Source organism: Moschus berezovskii, chromosome 14, assembly GCF_049115385.1.
Source record: "Moschus berezovskii isolate FMDL1 chromosome 14, NW_MosBer_1.0, whole genome shotgun sequence".
NCBI classification, from domain to species: Eukaryota; Metazoa; Chordata; class Mammalia; order Artiodactyla; family Moschidae; genus Moschus; species Moschus berezovskii.
This window is the reverse complement of record NC_142473.1, coordinates 49700994-49720945: the sequence shown is the minus strand read 5'-3', so window position 1 is coordinate 49720945 and position 19952 is coordinate 49700994. Positions and strand designations below refer to the sequence as shown.

Genomic DNA, 19952 nt, shown 5'->3' with positions numbered 1-19952 from the left:
GTCCCCAGATTACGTCTGATCTGAGCCTCTGCCCTTTCTGCCTGCCCTAAGTTGACTTCCTGTCCTCTCTTGGCTCAACCAACCCCTAAACAATACTTGTCTGCGTGCCTCAAGCATCTCACTGTGCTTACCCTTTCTCCTCCCATCTGCGCCTGGGTTTCTCTGCTGCCCGTCTTTGGAGGTCTTAGAAATGCTGCTTCCAGCCCCCAGCTTCTCTCTGCCCTGGCTTTCCCCAAGTGTGGACATAGCGCCGCCTCAGTTCTCCCAAAACACAGCTAGGGCCAGGCTAAAGTGTTGAATGAAGCTTTCCTACGTGTTGGGGAGTGACTGCAGAGACAAAACAGCTCCTGGGAAACTGAAAGTTCTATAACCTGAGAAAGAAACATCCACCTAATACTGTCCCTGCCAAAAGGAAGTTGCGTGGAAGGAGCACACTTTGCATCATTGTGCAGAATAATACTGCCTCTCCTGACCCCAGCTTCTCAGGCTAACATAGGATCTGGGCTCTTACCTTTGATAACTAAGTCCCCAGAGGAGCTTCTTCCCCAGCGCTGTGCAGACTGCCCTGTAGGTGGTACCTTCACCAGGGAGCTGGGCTGAGGAGAGCTAGGAAGGTGAAGTCACCTCTCTCTCCACTGACAAGTGGTGGGTATGTCTGGAGGGATTCCTGTGTCTTAATTCACACAAAGCCTCAAACACAAATCTAACATGTTGCTCTCATACTTAAAATCTGTCAGTTACTCCGCTTTGTCCTGAACAAGATCAGGTTCTTTATCTTGACATTCAAGGTCCTCTGTGACTCCTCCCCCACCTCCTCCTTCTGTTATGTTGAGGCTGGGCCCAATTATCAGTGGTCCACATCATGCTGTTTTATTCACTCCATGGCCCCTGCTCCTGCTTTCACTTCTTTTTATGTGTGTGCTGTCCTTTCCTCCCCTTTGTGCCTGGCTGGATCCAGCTTGTCTTTTAAGCGTCTTCAGTTCAGTTCAGTTCAGTTCAGTCGCTCAGTCATGTCCGACTCTTTGCGACTCCATGAATCACAGCACGCCAGGCCTCCCTGTCCATCACCAACTCCCGGAGTTCACTCAAACTCATGTCCCATCGAGTCGGTGATGCCATCCAGCCATCTCATTCTCTGTCGTCCCCGTCTCCTCCCGCCCCCAATCCCTCCCAGCATCAGACTTTTCCAGTGAGTCAACTCATTGCATGAGGTGGCCAAAGTATTGGAGTTTCAGCTTTAGCATCAGTCCTTCCAATGAACACCCAGGACTGATTTCCTTTAGGATTGACTGCTTTGATCTCCTTGCAGTCCAAGGGACTCTCAAGAGTCTTTTCCAGCACCACAGTTCAAAAGCATCAATTCTTTGGCGATCAGCTTTCTTCACAGTCTAAGTCTCACATCCATACATGACCACGGGAAAAACCATAGCCTTGACTAGACGGACCTTGGTTGGCAAAGGTCTCTGCTTTTTACTATGCTGTCTAGGTTGGTCATAACTTTCCTTCCAAGGAGTGAGCGTCTTTTAATTTCATGGCTCCAACAGCATCTGCAGTGATTTTGGAGCCCAAAAAAATAAAGTCTGACACTGTTTCCACTGTTTCCCCATCTATTTCTTACCACTTGTCATTTTCTGCAGGAAGCATTCTGAAGATCCTCCCACTATGAGTTAAATGTCTCTGGCCTGAGTTCTCATCCCCTGTGTTCACCCCTTACTTAGCATCTGATGACACTTGATGTTATCTGTGTACGAGTCACCTGCAGCACATCCAGTTGCTCCCTGAGGATGGAGACTGTTATTCATCATTATGAAACCAGTACCTGGCAAAATGCCTGGCACAAAGTCAGTGTCGAATAATTTCTTGTTGGATAGAATTCCAATTTCTTCTGTCTTACAACTTGGAAAATGATTGCTGATTTGTTAGACTCTGGATGTCATATTTTCAAACATACAGGCATATGGTTCTATTAATGTATACAAGTAACCCAGTGCTAGCTCTGAAAACTGAAGAAGCTCCCTTTTTTTGAGGACTAAATGAGCTCTACGTTCCTTCCAGCACCCAGTTGTCCAAGTGAAAGACAGCAGCCATAAGAGTTGTTCAGTGCAGTCGAGTTCTCAGTCCTTGTCTCAGGTGATATTTGTGGCAAAATAAAGTACAGACAGTTCTCATAAAGATCTCTGCAAAAGAACCACGTTAGTTTAAAAGCACAATGGAAGATCCATGACTGTTTCCTCCAAGAAGCTCAGAATTCCTTCACGCTTGTACTTACCATGCTAGCTGCTTGTCTCAACCGTCTTTCAAGATTCTCCTTGCATTCCTGCATCATTTGTTATATTGTGGCATTCTGTCCAAGTAATGATCAGTCCAGTTGCCTTTAAAACAATCACTTTGAGAGGGAAGTGGGGGACTCAGTCATTTACTTATTCATCAGTGAATATTAACTGAGTGCCATACTACTCTGACTATACATCAGTGAGAAAGAAATAGACGAAAACTCTTGTCCTTGTAAAGATTATATTTTAGTAAGAGGAACAAAAAAGAAACATTGTAAGTGAATATTGTATGGGAGGTAATAAGCACTGTGAAAAATATAAGAAAGCAAGGAGAATCTTTTTTTTTTTTAGTTTTTTTTTTTAACTAAAAACTTTTTTAATTTTTAAAAAGTTTAAAAAATTTTTTTATCATTTTTTTTTTTTTTAATTTGGCTGCACTGGGTCTTAGTTGCAGCACACAGTATCTGGTTCCCTGACCAGGAATTGAACCTGAGCCCCTGCATTGAGAGCTCAGAGTCTTAACCACTGGATCACCAGGAAAGTCCCAGTGGTGACTTTTTGTTGTTGTTGGTTGGTTAGTTGGTTGTGTTTTTTAAAAGAAGGATGATTTAATATAGGGAATGGTAGGCCTCGAGGAGCATTGAAACATTTGTGCAAACACTTGAAAGAGATTAGGGAGCAAGCCATGTAGAAATACGGGCTGAGGAACAGCCAACACTGAGACCTTTGGGAAGCCTGTGCAGGGAGTGAGGTAAGCAGTGTGGGAGAGTAACGGGGCTGAGAGGGAGCGTAACAGAAATGAGATCAGAAAGTGCAGAGGGTGGGTGGGGCCCAGTTGCACAGAACCTAGTGATCTTCATAAGAACTTTGATTCCCACTCTGAGGTGAACAGAAAAGCCATCACAGCATTTTGAAGAGAGATGTGACGTGATCTGGGCTTACAACCATTCCCTCTGGTTCTGTGTTTGGAATAGACTATATCGGGGCAAGAGTGAAAGTGGGGAGAGCCTTTAGGAGTCTGCCACTATGATCTAGATGGAAACAGTAGAGGCTTGGGCCAGTGTAGAAGCAATGAGAAATGGTTACATTCTGGATAGATTTTGGAAGGAGACCTAATAGGGTTTCCTGATGTAGGGTGTGACAGAAGTGAAGGGGTGGAGTTGCCACACGTGAGCTGAGGAAGGCCACAGGTGGAGCGCCTGTGTAGGGCACTGGGGAGTTGGACTTAACAACACTTGACTTAACGACATTTGACTTAACTACAACTTAAGTTGGACTTAACTACTTAACTGCATCTACTGGATGCTATGGTTTTTCCCGTGGTCATGAATGGATGTGAGAGTTGGACTGTGAAGAAAGCTGATCGCCGAAGAATTGATGCTTTTGAACTGTGGTGTTGGAGAAGACTCTTGAGAGTCCCTTGGACTGCAAGGAGATCCAGCCAGTCCATTCTAGAGGAGATCAATCCTGGGTGTTCATTGGAAGGACTGATGCTAAAGCTGAAACTGCAATACTTTGGCCACCTCATGCGACGAGTTGACTCACTGGAAAAGACTCTGATGCTGGGAAAGGTTGGGGGTGGGAGGAGAAGGGGACGACAGAGAATGAGATGGCTGGATGGCATCACCGACTCGATGGACATGAGTTTGAGTGAACTCCGGGAGTTGGAGATGGACAGGGAGGCCTGGCGTGCTGTGATTCATGGGGTCGTGGAGAGTCAGACATGACTGAGCGACTGAACTGAACTAAACAGAACTGGATGCATCTATAGGGAGATATCAAGTGGCAGTTAGATACAGAAATCTAAAATTCCAGAAGTAGGTCCAGATGTAAATGGAAAAGAGAAGAAGCCCAAGGACTAAAAATTGGGACATTCCAACACTTAAAGGTAGGGGAAAGAAGAGAAATCAAGGAAACTAATATAGTTGGTGTCTTAACTCAGACCACGGTAACAAAATACCACAGACTGGGAGGCTAAAACAACAGAAGCTTATTTTCTCACAAATCTGGAGGCTAGAAGTTAGAGATCAGCATGACTGCTTTCTGGTGGAAGCTCTTTTTATAGATTGCAGATGACAGCCTTCTCACTGTGTCCTCACATGGTGGGTGGACAGAAACAGGGAGAGAGCAGGAGAGAGAGCTCTCTGGTGACTCATCTTATAAGGGCACTAATCCCATCATGAGGGCCCCACCCTCATGACCTCATCAGACCCTAATTACCTGCTCTGATCACATCTGTGGCTCATGGACATGAGTTCGAGCAAGCTCCATGAGTTGGTGAATGACAGGGAAGCCTGGCATGCTGCAGTCCACGGGGTTGCAAGAGTCGGACACACTGAGCAACTGAACTGAACTGAAACAGTTTATTTGGAAGCACTTGGTAAAGCACTTATTCAACATCTATGTACCTCAGTTTCCTCATCTATAAAATGAGAATAATAATAGGACCCACCTCAGAGAACTGGTGAGGAGTTAAATGGATTAATATATGTAATATGCTTAGAACAGTACATACTAAATCCTGCATAGTGTTAACTATTATAATGGTTATAAATCTAATCATTTAGTTATGAAACTAAAATGCTCAGTTTTACTTGTTCTTTGCTTAATTCTCAATTAACTCATTAATTTGACAGATTAAATTTCCCTAGAGTTCTAAAGCCAATTTCACACTTAATCAAATTCTCTTAAATATTTCAAATTAAAAGGAAAAAAACTTTATAAATCTAGCAAGAAAAGAAACTACTCTTCTAATACTTAAGTACCGTTTCAACAATGATTGACTATTTTCCCTTAAACATTTCAAGCTAAGGTCACAAGTTGATTATGTCAAACATTTCAAATATTTAACACAGTAGTTGTTAAACAAAATTGTTCTCAAGGAATATTAACTCTTATAATGCTAATAAATAAAATCTTATACATTTAGTTTAAATTACTTTGAGTATTTCGGCATCTTAAAAATCAAACTCAGGACTTCCCTGGCAGCTCTGTGGTAAAACATCCACCTGCTAATTCAGGAGATATGAGTTCAGTCCCTGGTCCAGGAAGATCCCAAATGTTGTTGAGCAACTAAGCCCATGCGCCACAACTACTGAACCACTGCGCTAGAGCCTGGAAGCTGCAACTACTGAGTCTACCACATCTAGAAAGGAGCTCCTTCTTGGGGCAACTAGAGAAGAGCCTGTGCAGCAACAGAGAAGCAGCAAAGTCAATATTAAATAAATAAAATCATTAAAAAATCAAATTCATAAATTTAGTATGTTGGATTTTCCTAAACATTTGAATATTATTGACTATAAATTTAGCAAGTTAAGTTCTCCTAAATATGTGCACTAAAATCATAAATCTGGTAAATTTCTACTATACCATTTCATTAACCATTGACCTTAAAAGCATAAACAAAGCAAAATTGTGCTATTATACTAAAATAAACTTATACAAAAGCATCATTGATTCATCATTTGTAATTCTTGTTTGTTATACCTTTCTGGCATTACAAAGTTACTTTCCCAAATAACAGAAATAGAATTATCTCTTCAAGTCCTCTATCAGTTCAGTTCAGTTCAGTCGCTCAGTCGTGTCCGACTCTCCGTGACCCCATGAATCACAGCACGCCAGGCCTCCCTGTCCATCACCAACTCCCGGAGTTCACCCAAACTCATGTCTGCAGAGTCGGTGATGCCATCCAGCCATCTCATTCATTCTCTGTCGTCCCCTTCTCCTCCTGCCCCCAATCCTTCCCAGCATCAGAGTCTTTTCCAGTGAGTCAACTCATTGCATGAGGTGGCCAAAGTATTGGAGTTTCAGCTTTAGCATCAGTCCTTCCAATGAACACCCAGGATTCATCTCCTCTAGAATGGACTGGTTGGATCTCCTTGCAGTCCAAGGGACTCTCAAGAGTCTTCTCCAACACCACAGTTCAAAAGCATCAATTCTTCGGCAATCAGCTTTCTTCACAGTCCAACTCTCACATCCATACATGACCACGGGAAAAACCATAGCCTTGACTAGACAGACCTTTGTTGGCAAAGTAATGTCTCAGCTTTTTAATATACTATCAAGGTTGGTCATAACTTTCCTTCCAAGGAGTAAGCGTCTTTTAATTTCATGGCTGCAATCAGCATCCGCAGTGATTTTGGAGCCCAAAAAAATAAAGTCTGACACTGTTTCCACTGTTTTTCCATCTGTTTCCCATGAAGTGATGGGACCAGATGCCATGATCTTTGTTTTCTGAATGTTGGGCTTCAAGCCAACTTTTTCACTCTGCTCTTTCACTTTCATCAAGAGGCTTTTGAGTTCCTCTTCACTTTCTGCCATAAGGGTAGTGTCATCTGCATATCTGAGGTTATTGACATTTCTCCCAGCAATCTTGATTCCAGCTTGTGCTTCTTCCAGCCCAGCATTCCTCATGATGTACTCTGCATATAAGTTAAATAAGCAAGGTGACAATATACAGCCTTGACATACTCCTTTTCCTATTTGGAACCAGTCTGTTGTTCCATGTCCAGTTCTGAGTGTTGCTTCCTGACCTGAATACCGGTTTCTCAAGAGGCAGGTCAGGTGATCTGGTATTCCCATCTCTTTCAGAATGTTCCACAGTTTATTGTGATCCACACAGTCAAAAGCTTTGGCATAGTCAATGAAGCAGAAATAGATGTTTTTCTGGAACTCTCTTGCTTTCTCCATGACCCAGCGGATGTTGGCAATTTGATCTCTGGTGCCTCTGCCTTTTCTAAAACCTGCTTGAACATCTGGGAGTTCACGGTTCACATATTGCTGAAGCCTGGCTTGGAGAATTTTGAGCATGACTTTACTAGCGTGTGAGATGACAGATCATGAACTCCTTATTGCCAAATTCAGACTTGAAGAAAGTAGGGAAAACCACTAGACCATTCAGATATGACCTAAATCAAATCCCTTATAATTATACAGTGGAAGTGAGAAATAGATTTAAGGGACTAGATCTGATAGATAGAGTGCCTGATGAACTCTGGACGGAGGTTCGTGACATTGTACAGGAGACAGGGACCAAGACCATCCCCATGGAAAAGAAATGCAAAAAAGCAAAATGGCTGTCTGAGGAGGCCTTACAAATAGCTGGGAAAAGAAGAGAAGCGAAAAGCAAAGGAGAAAAGGAAAGATATAAGCATCTGAATGCAGAGTTCCAAAGAATAGCAAGGAGAGATAAGAAAGCCATCCTCAGTGATCAATGCAAAGAAATAGAGGAAAACAACAGAATAGGAAAAACAAGAGATCTTTTCAAGAAAATTAGAGATTCCAAGGGAACATTTCATGCAAAGATGGGCTCGATAAAGGACAGAAATGGTATGGACCTAACAGAAGCAGAAGATATTAAGAAGAGGTGGCAAGAATACACAGAAGAACTGTACAAAAAAGATCTTCACAACCAGGATAGCCACGATAATGTGATCACTGACCTGGAGCCAGACATCTTGGAATGTGAAGTCAAGTGGGCATTAGAGAGCATCACTACGAACAAAGCTAGTGGAGGTGATGGAATTCCATTTGAGCTATTTCAAATCCTGAAAGATGATGCTGTGAAAGTGCTGCACTCAATATGCCAGCAAATTTGGAAAACTCAGCAGTGGCCACAGGACTGGAAAAGGTCAGTCTTCATTCCAATCCCAAAGAAAGGCAATGCCAAAGAATGCTCAAGTCCTCTATAGTGAATGAGATTACCCGAGATCTGATTTCTAAATTACAAAGAGAATACCTGTGGGAGGACGTGGGATGGGCACAGTTGCCTCCCAGGGAGGTTTCACCACAGCTGTTCATTAACAAGGGCAGTACTTCTTAAGATTGGTTTCTCCTAGCTGCATTGTCAGTAAGAGACTTCCTTAGGCTTTATTTATTTATTGCTGTGCTGGGTCTTTGTTAGTATGCACAGGCTTCTCGTTACAGAGCACAGGCTCTATGCTCTCAGGCTTCAGTAGTTACAGCAGTAGTTGCAACACATGGGCTCAGTAGGTATGGTGCACAGGCTTAGTTGCCCCAAGGCATGTGGGATCTTAGTTCCCCAACCAAGGATTGAACCTATGTTCATGGGATTCTCTAGGCAAGAATACTAGAATGGGTTTCCATTCCCTTCTCCAGGGGATCTTCCCAACCCAGGAATCGAACCTGGATCTCTGGCATTGCAGGCAGATTCTTTACTGTTTGAGCCACAGGGAAGCCAGAGTTGAAAGGTGGATTCTTAACCTCTGGACCATCAGGGAAATCCTTATCCTCAGACTTCTGAAGTGGAATTTTATTGCTCAATCTAGTGTGTCACATATATCCTAAGACCCTTTCAACTTTAACCCTCACCCAATTTTTTTATCACAACTTTTTTCTTCTTTCCCTGATTTGAGTAGATGGAGCTAAACGTGACTGCACACACATGCACACACACACACAGGCGTGTACCACTTAGCAGTTACAAATGAGCTTCCTGATGAGACTTCATTTACTTTCCCTTTGCTTTCCCATCGGCCTTGGTTCTCGAGTCATCTACTGACAACTGTGAGCTCTTCAAGAGAAGGGTGTGTTTTGGTCATCTTTGTGTTTCTAGTGCCTGGTGCTCAGTAAATGCTTGTGGGACAAATTAAGAACAAATGTACTGAATGTAAACTTGGAGTAACCAACCCCAGAAGTCCTCTTCATCAACTGGAATAAGTTTTTCCTTGCAGCAGTTACCTAACTTGCCCCTTCATCTGAAAAGCCATGACAACGGTCTTCCTATCTTTTGAACAGCGCCACACTTAGAGCCCTTGCTTCCTGTTTCTGATGAATCCCTCTTAGTAACAGCCTGCATGTCACCATTCACCATTCACCACCTTCCCTTCAAGACTGACTTGACGGTGGATTGTAACACTTTCGTACTAACTTTGGACTGTTCAGAATTCCTTTATGAACAGAGATTCCTTTTTAGAAAGGCACCATAATGGAGTTGGCATTCAAGGTGTCATAATTTGCTGTCCCGGGCAGAATACCTAAGAGCACATATTTGGATCCATACACATATGATGGCAGATCCTGGTTCTGCCATTTACAACCATTGTTGTTTGGCTTTTCTCAGACTCAGTTACCTTTGTGAAAAAAAAAAAAAAAAGCAATTTAACATCTGTCATAGAGGGTCAAGGAAAGGACTGAATGAGATAAGGTTTGCAAAGCTCTTAGGGCAAAGTAGGGTACTTGAGTGCTCAATAAATAGTAATCATTACCCAAATGGACACTTCCGTTTTCTGTCTTTTGCCCCAGTTGCCAGGCTGGGTTTGATCCCTGGGTTGGGAAGATCCCCTGGAGAAGGAAACGGCAACCCACTCCAATATTCTTGCCTGGAGAAATCCATGGACAGGAGCCTGGCAGGCTCCAGTCCATGGAGTTGCAAAGAGTCGGACGTGACTGAGCAACTAACACACACACACACACACACACACACACACACCTGGCTGGAAATGCAGTTACCTTCACACTTTCTTTGACATGCTGATTCTTTAAGAGGCAAAGGAAAGTGAAGATAGCCTTCCTTGGGGAAATTGAGAAGGGAAGACTCAGATTTTAAGTGGGCAGGGGATGATGTTTCTTCATATATTTGCAGAGCTGTGTTAAGTAATAAATAGTAAGTGAAATCCCAAGATTTTTATGCTTTTTAAATAAAATTTTAAAATACAAGTTTAACAGCTTTAAGTACAATAAGATTGAATCATGTAATGAGTCACTTCAATTTTCGACAGGCTTCCTATTTCAAAGCCCTTAGATACTTCCTGTAATCAAAACCCATTTTCCAATTCACAGGCAGATATTATCTAATGATCCACTCAGTCTTTTCATGTTCTTAATTTGGGGTCAGTCTCAATGGCCTGACTCACATCAGCTGTCATTTTTGTGATCGAAATGTCACTTCACATTACAGTTTTCATTGGGACAGTTCTCATCGTTGGTTTCAATTCAGTTTCATTCAAATCAAATCCATATGTCTCAGAACAATTGAATTTGCTTAAAATCCCCTCTGTTCAGATAAGACTGTAACCACCACTTCCTGTTGATGCTAGTGAAGTTCCTAATACCTTCTAAAGCCCTGGTACTGCCTGATAACAAGGACGCTGCTTTTCTTCTGCCCCCTGGTCCTGACACCAGCACTGAAACCAGCCACACAGCCTCACGGCCACCAGAGCTTGAACCACCACTGCTGTCTCTGGTCTTGATGCCACAGTCTCCACCACCCCCTCCCACCACCACCCCTGCTGGGTCAGTGCTCTTCTAAACTGTAGAAAAATCTTTCCTCAAACCTCATTTATTAGAAATCTTGGCTAAGTAACCACTTATTAGGTTAAAAGTGTTTAGAAAAGTATTATTTGCTTTTTTGGGTTTTTTTTGTTTGACATTGGTTGAGTTTTTCAAGTCTTCCACAGGATAGACCAAAGGGACTGAGCCACAGCACAATCCACCCATGGCATACTCAAATTTTTATATTTAATCAGTCAGTTTCTGAGCAGATTGTATTAAAAATATTCAACTGTAATGATTATTTCATATATTTGTCTATTTTTCATTTGTTCTCTTTTTGGAAAAAATGCTAAGATTCCTGGTAGAAGTGACAACACCCCTCCACCGAATGTGTTGAAACTTCTTTATCCCTTCATCTTGTGGGCTGGCAGACCCAAAACACTCTGGGGACTTAGTGGCACCGTTCAGAGTAGGAAAACAAGGATGCTGAGATCAGGCAGGATCAGGACCCAGAAAACTCGCCCAGCTGAAGAAGGGGTAGACCAGTAGGGCCCTTCACAGTATTCCCAAGCGCTGAACTTGATTCATGTAACAAAATTGACCAAGTGACCAAAGCCCAGCTATAGAGGTCAGTTTGGAGCTGTTCTGTGATTTGGCCATTGGCAGCATGGCTTCTGCTGGTGGTATTCCTAGGTATGGGGACTGGTAAAAAAAAAAAAAAAAATGGGAGGAGGTCATAGCCCAGCCCTCTATGCAGGCCTTAGGTAACAAACCAGATGCCAAAGTAGTCCATCAGGCTGAACGTTTTGGAAGAGCTCTACTCAAAGCAGTCTGAAGGGACTCTGAAACTAAGGTCATAATGGGGAAGGATGGGGTAGAGAGCTGAAGGGCAAGTGAGATACATATGCAGGCCACTGGCCAGGGGAATCCAGAGAAATGGAATAAGAAGGTAGGAAGCTATAGGTGGAATACAGCACCTGCTGCGCATTACCAGCTTGGACTAGGGTTTCTTAAAGTTACCTCATCTGGCTAGATTTAGAGTGTCTAGAAAACCAAGACAGAAGCTCAGATATACAGATTGAACTTATACTGTGCACTTAGAAATGACATAATTGCTAAAGTTTCCACTTTTTATTTAATTTCATTAAATTTAAATTTGTGTAGTTGATTTACAATGTTGTGTTAGTTTTTTGCTGTACAATCAAGTGATTCAGTTATATATATATACACACACACATATATTCTTCATATTCTTTTCCTTTATGGTTTATTGTTGGATATTGAATGTAGTTCTGTGCTATATAGTAGGACCTTATTCTTGTCTATTTTATGTATAGTAGTTTGTATCTGCTAATCCCAAACTCCTAATTTATCCCTCCCCAACCCCCTTTCCTTTGTTTCTATGTCTTTGAGTCTGTTTCTGTTTAGTAGATCAATTCATTTGTGTCACATTTTAGATTCTACATATAAGTGATATCTTGTGGTATTTATCTTTCTGAACATTCACTTAGTATGATAATCTCTGAGTCCATCTATGTTGCTGAAAATGGCATTATTTCATTCTTTTTGTGGTCAAAGTTCTATTCCTGAGTGTGTATCACATCTTCTTTGTCCATTCATCTGTTGATGGACATTTATGTTCCTTCCATGTCTTGGGTATTGTAAATTCTGTGAAGCTTAAACTGTAGTTAGAAGCATTGGGATCAAATTCCAGCTCTGATAACATGACTTTGGGCAAATTAATCTCTCTACATCCCTGTATCCTTCAATAAAGAGCTTCAGACAGTTCTTTTAAGGGTTTGTAAAGTTCATATCACTATAGTTAATCAAAAACTGAAGGCATGTGGCCGCCCTGGCTAATAGCAGCACACTTAATTCCAGACTACATGGCATTCATTGGTGGGGCTGAGCCTGTTGACAGCTTGCTTTCCTGATGAGAAAGGATTCAGGGACTGGCAAGCTGGCCTGCAGGTATGAGTCTCACAGCTGACAAAAGGGGTTTTGGGAACCAGCACCTAATGTGGATGGTGGGTTGGGAAGTAGAGCCAATTGGAGGGTGCTTCAGAGTATCTGGGAACTTTTGTTGTATTTGAATCACAATATAGGGGAAATATCCATTCACATTTTCCTCCTTATCCAGAAAATAATATCCTTTCCCACGGGTATGGGTATGCCCATACCCACGCACACACTTCAGAGCCAAAGGTCACAGACAGACTTGTTTTCCTTCTGCTGGGTTCCCTCTGGCTTGTATTACCTTCTCTGACAGCCTCACACGTGAACATTTGATCTTTGAAATGCAGCCCAGACATTCCGGTTTGAGAGCGTTTGCAGCTCTCCTGCGGTTTACATGTTTGATTTTTGTTATTGCTGTGTCCGTGGAAGTCACTGCAGTTTTCTTTCTCTCTGTGACTGCAGCATTAGTACTCCTAGTCTGTATTCGAAGATGCCCTGAGTTTAAGTTGAATGCTGGGCTGAGTGTGACTCACAAGAGTTCCTTCTACTCTTAAGTCTGAGACTCCAGAAAGAGCCCATCCTCACAGCTTGAGAACAGGGAAGGTATGTCACACCGTGCAGACCCTCTCCTCCCCAGTCTCCTTAATTTCTCCTGCTCCACTCCTCACACCACATTCTGATAGTTGCTTCAATGCCATTTCCTGCCTCTGCACAGGCTCTTTCCTCTGCCCACAGTGGCCTTTCCTCTTTCACTCCTGATGGCCTCCCCTTCAGCCAAAATGGCCCAGCTCAAGACATCTTTATGGGCCTCTCTACAGACCTCAGTCCCCTCAAAGTTAGCTCTTCTCTCCTCTTTGCTCCTACACATTTTACACATATGTAAAATGTTGTTCAGCTTCTCATATTGTAATAATCTCTCCCGCTGTGATCTCTTTGAAAGCAGGATATGTGTCTTCCTCATGGTATCTCTGTCACCAGAATCTGTCACAGTGCCTGGCACTTGTCTGATACACATTAAAAATACATGGATGACAGACATAGAAGACAAACATGGTTACCAAAGGGAAAGGGGATAGGGATAAACTGGGAATTTGGAATTAACAGATACACGTTATCATATATAAACACTGCTATTACCTACTATGTGCTACTATTAGCACAGGGAACTATATTCAACTATAATAACCTGTAATGGAAAAAAAATCTGAAAAAGAACATATATAATTACGCATAACTGAATCATTTTCCTATATATTTGAAACATTGTAAATAAACTATACTTCAATTTAAAAAAAATAAAGGAAATATTTTTGTGTATGGTGAGAGAGAACCTTGATAGTATATTAAAAAGCAGAGACATTACTTTGCCAACCAAGGTCCGTCTAGTCAAGGCAATGGTTTTTCCCATGGTCATGTATGGATGTGAGAGTTGGACTGTGAAGAAGGCTGATTGCCAAAGAATCGATGCTTTTGAACTGTGGTGTTGGAGAAGACTCTTGAGAGTCCCTTATACTGCAAGGAGATCCAACCAGTCCATTCTAAAGGAGATCAATCCTGGATGTTCATTGGAGGGACTGATGCTAAAGCTGAAGCTGCAATACTTTGGCTACCTCATGCGACGAGTTGACTCACTGGAAAAGACTCTGATGCTGGGAAAGATTGGGGGCGGGAGGAGAAGGGGACGACTGAGAATGAGATGGCTGGATGGCATCGCCGACTCTGTGGACATGAGTTTGAGTGTACTCCGGGAGTTGGTGATGGACAGGGAGGCCTGGCGTGTTGTGGTTCATGGGGTCGCGGAGAGTCGGACACGACTGAGCAACTGAACTGAACTGAACTGAACTGAGAGGGTATATTCTAACTTCATTGGTTTACATGCTTTCAACTTTCCAAACATCACTTGCTAAAAAGTATTTTTTTCACGTTGTATATTCTTGCCTCCTTTGTCAAAGTTTAACTGAGCATAGGTGTGTGGGTTTATTAATATTTCTGGGCTCTCTATTCTGTTCCATTTATCCATATGTCTGTTTTTGTACCAATACTGTGCTGTTTTGATTACTGTGGCTTTGGAGTATTGTCTGAATTCACAATGGCTTAAAGACATAAACATAAGACCTGACACCGTGAAACGCTTAGAAAAGATCATACGCAAAACATTCTCTGACAGAAATTGTACAAAAGTTTTCTTAGGTCAGTCACCCAAGGCTGTAGAAATAAAAACAAAAATAAACAGATGTGACCTAATCAAAATTGCAAGCTTTTGCATAGCAAAGGAAACCACAGATGAAAAAAAAAAAGGAAACACAGTGTATAGAATGGGAGAAAATATCTACAAACAATGTGACCAACAAAGGCTTAATTTCCAAATATACAGCTTACGCAACTCAACAACAAAAAAACAAACAACCCAATCGAAAAGTGGACAGAAGAACTAAATAGACATTTTTCCAAAGAATACATACAGATGGCCAACAGGCACATGAAAAGATGCTTAACATTGCTAATTATTAAGAAATGCAAATCAAAATTACAGTGAGGTACCACCTCCTAACAGTCAGAAGGGCCATCATTAAAAAGTCCACAAATAACAGATTCTGGAGAGGATGTGGAGAGAAAGTAATCCTCCTACACTGTTGGTGGGAGTGTAAGTTGATGTAGCCATTGTGGAAAACCATATGGAGTCTCCCCAAGAAAACTAAAAAAAGAACTAACATATGATCCAGCAATCCCACTCCTGGGCATTTATCCAGACTAATCTCTAATTCAAATAGATACATGCACTCCTGTGTTCATAGTGGCACCATTCACAATAGCCAAGACACGGACACAGCCTAAATGTCCATCAACAGATGAATGGGTAAAGAAAATGTGGTATGTATATACAATGGAATATTACTTGACCATAAAAAAGAATAAAATAATTCTGGACCTAGAGATTGTCATACTGAGTGAAGTAAGTCAGAGATGGACATATATCATATGACTTACCTTATGTATGGTAAAAAAAAGAATTGATACAAATGAATTTGGTTACAAAACATTAGAGACTTACAGACTTAGAAAACAAACTATGGTTGCTGGGGGGCAGGGGACGGATAGTTAGGGGACTGGGGATGGGTAAAATGGATAACCAACCAGGAACTACTGTACAGCACATAGAGCCCTGCTCAGTGTTATGTGGTAGCCTGGCTGGGAGGAGAGTTTGCGGAAGCGTTGGATACATTTATACATATGGATAAGTCCCTTTGCTATTCACCTGAAACTTAAAACATTGTTAACTGGCTATACCCAAAAACAAAATAAAAAAATAATAAAGTAAAAAAAGAAGACATGGCACATATATGCAATGGAATAGTACTCAGCTTTAAAAAAGAATGCAGTAATGCCGTTTGCAGCAACATGGATAATGACTAGAGGTTATCATATTAAGTAAAGTAAGTCAGAAAGACAAATATCATATGATGTCACTTATATGTGGAATCTAAAATATGACACAAATGAATCAATCTGTGAAACAGAATCATGGACAGAGAACAGACTGATGGTTGCCAGGACATGGAGGACAGGTTGGTGGGGTTGGGAGAGGGGTGGAGTGGGAGGTTGAGGTTAGCAGATGTAAACTTTTCTATATAGGATGGATTAACAACAAAGTCCTACTGTATAGCACAGAAAACTATATTCAGTATCCTGTGATAAACCATAATGGAAAAGAATACTTTAAAAAGAATGTGTAACTGAACGGCTTTGCTGTTTAGCAAAAATGAAGACAACATTATAAATCAACTCTACTTCAATTAAAAAGAGAAAGCTGAAATAAAATATATTTATATGAATGAAAACCAAAGCATTCTTTTTGTTTCTTTTTCCTACAGAAACGATGACTGTGGGTAAGAGGACCACTTATGTCAAGAACACAATAGGACAAGCTTCTTACAGAGATCTTCAGTAACTTTCCCATCCAGCAGCATCCAGATGACTCTAGTGACCACATGCCCAGCTGTAAACACAGCAGTAACTGGCCCTCTTTCCAGGTTGGGTTTGCTGAATGTGAACGGTCCAGCCGTCTGCAGGTGGCCTAAGGTGGTGTGCTGTGGGGGAAGCACATCTCTTCTGGCCAAGAATCAAGACTGGACTGTGGAAGAGACCACCTGACACAGCAAGAGTACTCGGAGCACCTAGAGTGCCAGGACTCTGTGATTCACACAAGGCCCGTGGTGATGGCTTCACAGCAGCTGCCCTGGCAGTGTCACTGACATGCTGTTCTTTGCTTGAAGGCCCTGGAACGACAGAATATCTTAAAATCTATCCAGGTGCTAAGTAGGCAGCAGATCTAATTCACACTGGACTACTACTGAGCTAATAACTATCTCCAGAAAATAATTTCACCCAAGAAGTACTCCAGCTTTGCAAGGAATAGCCCCAGGAGAGTAATAGGATAAGCAGGCCATTACCCTGGAAAAAAATCGAGTGCAAAGCGGTCTAGTTCACAGCAAATTCACTGCCTACTCCCTTGTCTGTGGCAGTGAGTACCAGTTGATTGTGGCCCTCTCTTCTGCTAAACCCAGAGTCAGACTCCCCAGCACTGTTTTCAGAATAGCCAGCAGCCACTTCCTTTCAACTGGTATTGGCAAGTAGAATGAAAGTTCATTGTCATCCCTGTTAGAGAGGCATATGTCTCAGTGGCACAGGCATCTGGAATACCCTTTCCCAGGTACATTTGTCTTCTGCGGGAAGAGCCTCAGAAACGGATGTACCATTGAGTGATCTGAATTCATGAAGAGATGACACAGCTGGTCCCTGATTGAAGGCACAGCTTTTGGGGCCTTCTTGGCCTGAGTGCCTTCTGGGTATTTCCATATGCAGCAGCCCAGAGGCATAGCCTTGGGCAACCACAGACAGGTTTCCTTTCATTACCAGATGCATATATCACATTCACAGCACTTGGGGAATGGAAGTACCTACTAGAGTGAAGGTCAAGGGCTCTCCCCGGGTATCACATCCATTGCTCAGCTTCCTTTGTGACCACATCAGCCAACCCACTGCCAGCTGTGTTCCACATCCTCCTTGCTTCTGCTTCTATACAAATGAAACCAAAGGTCTCAGCATGCCCTGGGGGTGGGGGTTTTACCTAGTGATCCTCTCTTCCCCAACATGGGTATAAGGTACCCCACCCATACATTTGCACCATTTCTCCAAGAAGCATTTTCTTTTCATACAATCTCTTTGCAGCAGAATCCATAGTTGGACTGTAGTTTACCTTCCTGGGAAACTCGTTATCTTCATTTGAATTAACATTTCCATACAGGATTAACTGGGTAGAAGAACGAACTAGGCAGGTCTTCAGAAAGTTCTTGTTGCCATGGCTGCCTGGTACAAGAAACTACCTTGATGTCAAATCTTAAAAGGATGGAGACCTTTGGTTGTATGAGGCAGTGTTACTGTGTTCCAGCTTCACATGTTCCCCAGCCTATGTATTCCATTTCCATCTCTGACTGGCTTTCAACCTCAAAGATCGACAAGGAACCCAGGGTTCTGCCTATGTCTGTTGACATGAGAAGAATTCAATTTCTTTGCCCAAGGTTCCCCTCTGCCTATTCCTCCACATTCAGACATCTTCCATCATATCAGTGTTTAGAACCAAAGCATGAAGGACTAGTGCCAGCAAGATAGTCAGCAGAAATATTATCTCTAGATCCTGGCAGATGAGCCCAGAAAGGTGGTCCCAGAGAAACCAGACTGGCCCCAGTAGATATCAGGCAGCCATCCCAATAAGCTTTGACTTGTCCTTGGAATGGGGAGCCTTGGTAGGAGATCCTGGGGTAGCTAAGCCTGTTGTTCCCCTGCTCTCAAGACCTTCCGGCCTCAAGGACTTGCAGCCCTGTGGTACTTAGGAGTATGCCACTGGCTTGCTGGTATGAAATAGAATGTGACTTTAATAGGGGCCAGCAGGCAAGTGGCTTGTGTCTGGAAAGCTTTGCCTAGCAGTCCACCTGTGGCCAGAGGCTGGTTATAAATTTGAACTCCCTGAGCCCATCTGCATCTCTGCCTCTGTTCTCTTGTATTCTGTTTGGTTTCCCTTTAGTTTCCTAGTAAATGTTCCTTTTGAAAAATTCCAACCTTGTTTCATTGAACTTGGGGGGAAGGGGAGTCTCCATTGTCTTTTCCAGGATAGAGAAGGAAATTAAAGTATCATCTTGGAAAAAAAATATGGTAATGTCAGTGGAAAGGGATACACCCTGGTTAGATCTTTGGAACAAACCTTCACAAAAGCTGGTTCCAAGAGATGAGGAGAAACCAAGTGTCTCCCTCTGCCACGCGGCCCTGGTTCTGAGCCGATTCCTTTTGCTGCCTTTGTCTTCAAGGAGACCTGCCTTAGGTGCCTGTTGCTGCAAAAACATCGTCACAGCCAGTGAACTGGGCACATTTCACAGGCAGTGTGACATCCAGGACGCACACTGGCGCATGACGAGAGGAGAAATAGTGGAGGGCACATTTCACAGGCAGTGTGACATCCAGGACGCACACTGGCGCATGACGAGAGGAGAAATAGTGGAGGGCACGTTTCACAGGCAGTGTGACATCCAGGACGCACACTGGCGCATGACGAGAGGAGAAATAGTGGAGGGCACGTTTCACAGGCAGTGTGACATCCAGGACGTACACTGGCGCATGACGAGAGGAGAAATAATGGAGGGGAGGGGAAGGAATGGATATTTTCAAAATGCGCCAACAGTCATGACTCTAAATGGGATGATTTAGTCCTCATGGCCATCGGTAGAACTACACTTCGTATGAAGAGAAGAAAGGCATACTCTCATGCTTAGGTCAACGAGACTGACAAAAGATAGATATGAAAAGTGTCTTGTTACCTTCTTAGCCGTCCTGTCCTATGATGGTGGGTGTTCCAAGTATCTATTGCTGCATAGCAAAGCACTTCAAAGTTTAGTGGTTTGAATAGCAAGTCGTTATCTTTCATGATTCTGTGGGTTGGCAGAGCTTAGGTGATTGCTCGCTCTTGGAGTCTTGGGGTTGCTATCAGATGGCAGCTGAGACTGGTATCGTCTGAATGCCAGACTGGGCAGGATATCCATAGTGGACTCTGCATCCACGTGCGGCTCCTCCATTGGGGTGACAAAAACAGCTGAAGGCTGATTGGGCATCTCTCTGCACATAGTCTCTCCTCATGGTTAGCTTGTGCTTCCTCACATCATGGAGGTCTCGAGGCAATCAGACTTATTACAGAGCAGCTGCCTTCTCCAAGAGCCTATGTGGCAAGAGATCCCAGTAGATGCTGCAAGGCTCTTCTAAATAACCTCAGATGTAACACAGGATCATTCCCACCACAGATTATTGGTCAAGAACAAGTCATAGGGCCAGCCTAGATTCAATGGAAATACCAGAAAGTGTGGCTCATCAGGGCCACTTTGGAGATAGTGGGGATAGGAGTGGAGGGGGAGGGATTCCTGGATTGCCGTTACTTTAAAAACACAT

The 19952-nt window shown here is 42.8% G+C and overlaps 1 protein-coding gene across 3 annotated transcripts in view; it reads left to right on the top strand.

The window, feature by feature from the left end:
* Nucleotides 1-19106, top strand: part of SYT9 (synaptotagmin 9) — a 235239-nt gene extending 216133 nt beyond the window's left edge. Inside the window, exon 7 of one of the 3 annotated variants that reach the window (XR_008685614.2) lies at nucleotides 16334-16355. Coding sequence is in view for 2 of the 3 variants with exons in the window: in XM_055423455.2 (XP_055279430.1) it covers nucleotides 16334-16352 (19 nt within the window). In the remaining variant the exon portion in view is untranslated. Of the gene's footprint in view, nucleotides 1-16333 lie in introns of all 3 variants that reach the window. The other 2 variants (XM_055423455.2, XM_055423454.2) reach the window with 2 other exon arrangements.
* Nucleotides 19107-19952: the final 846 nt, after the last annotated feature.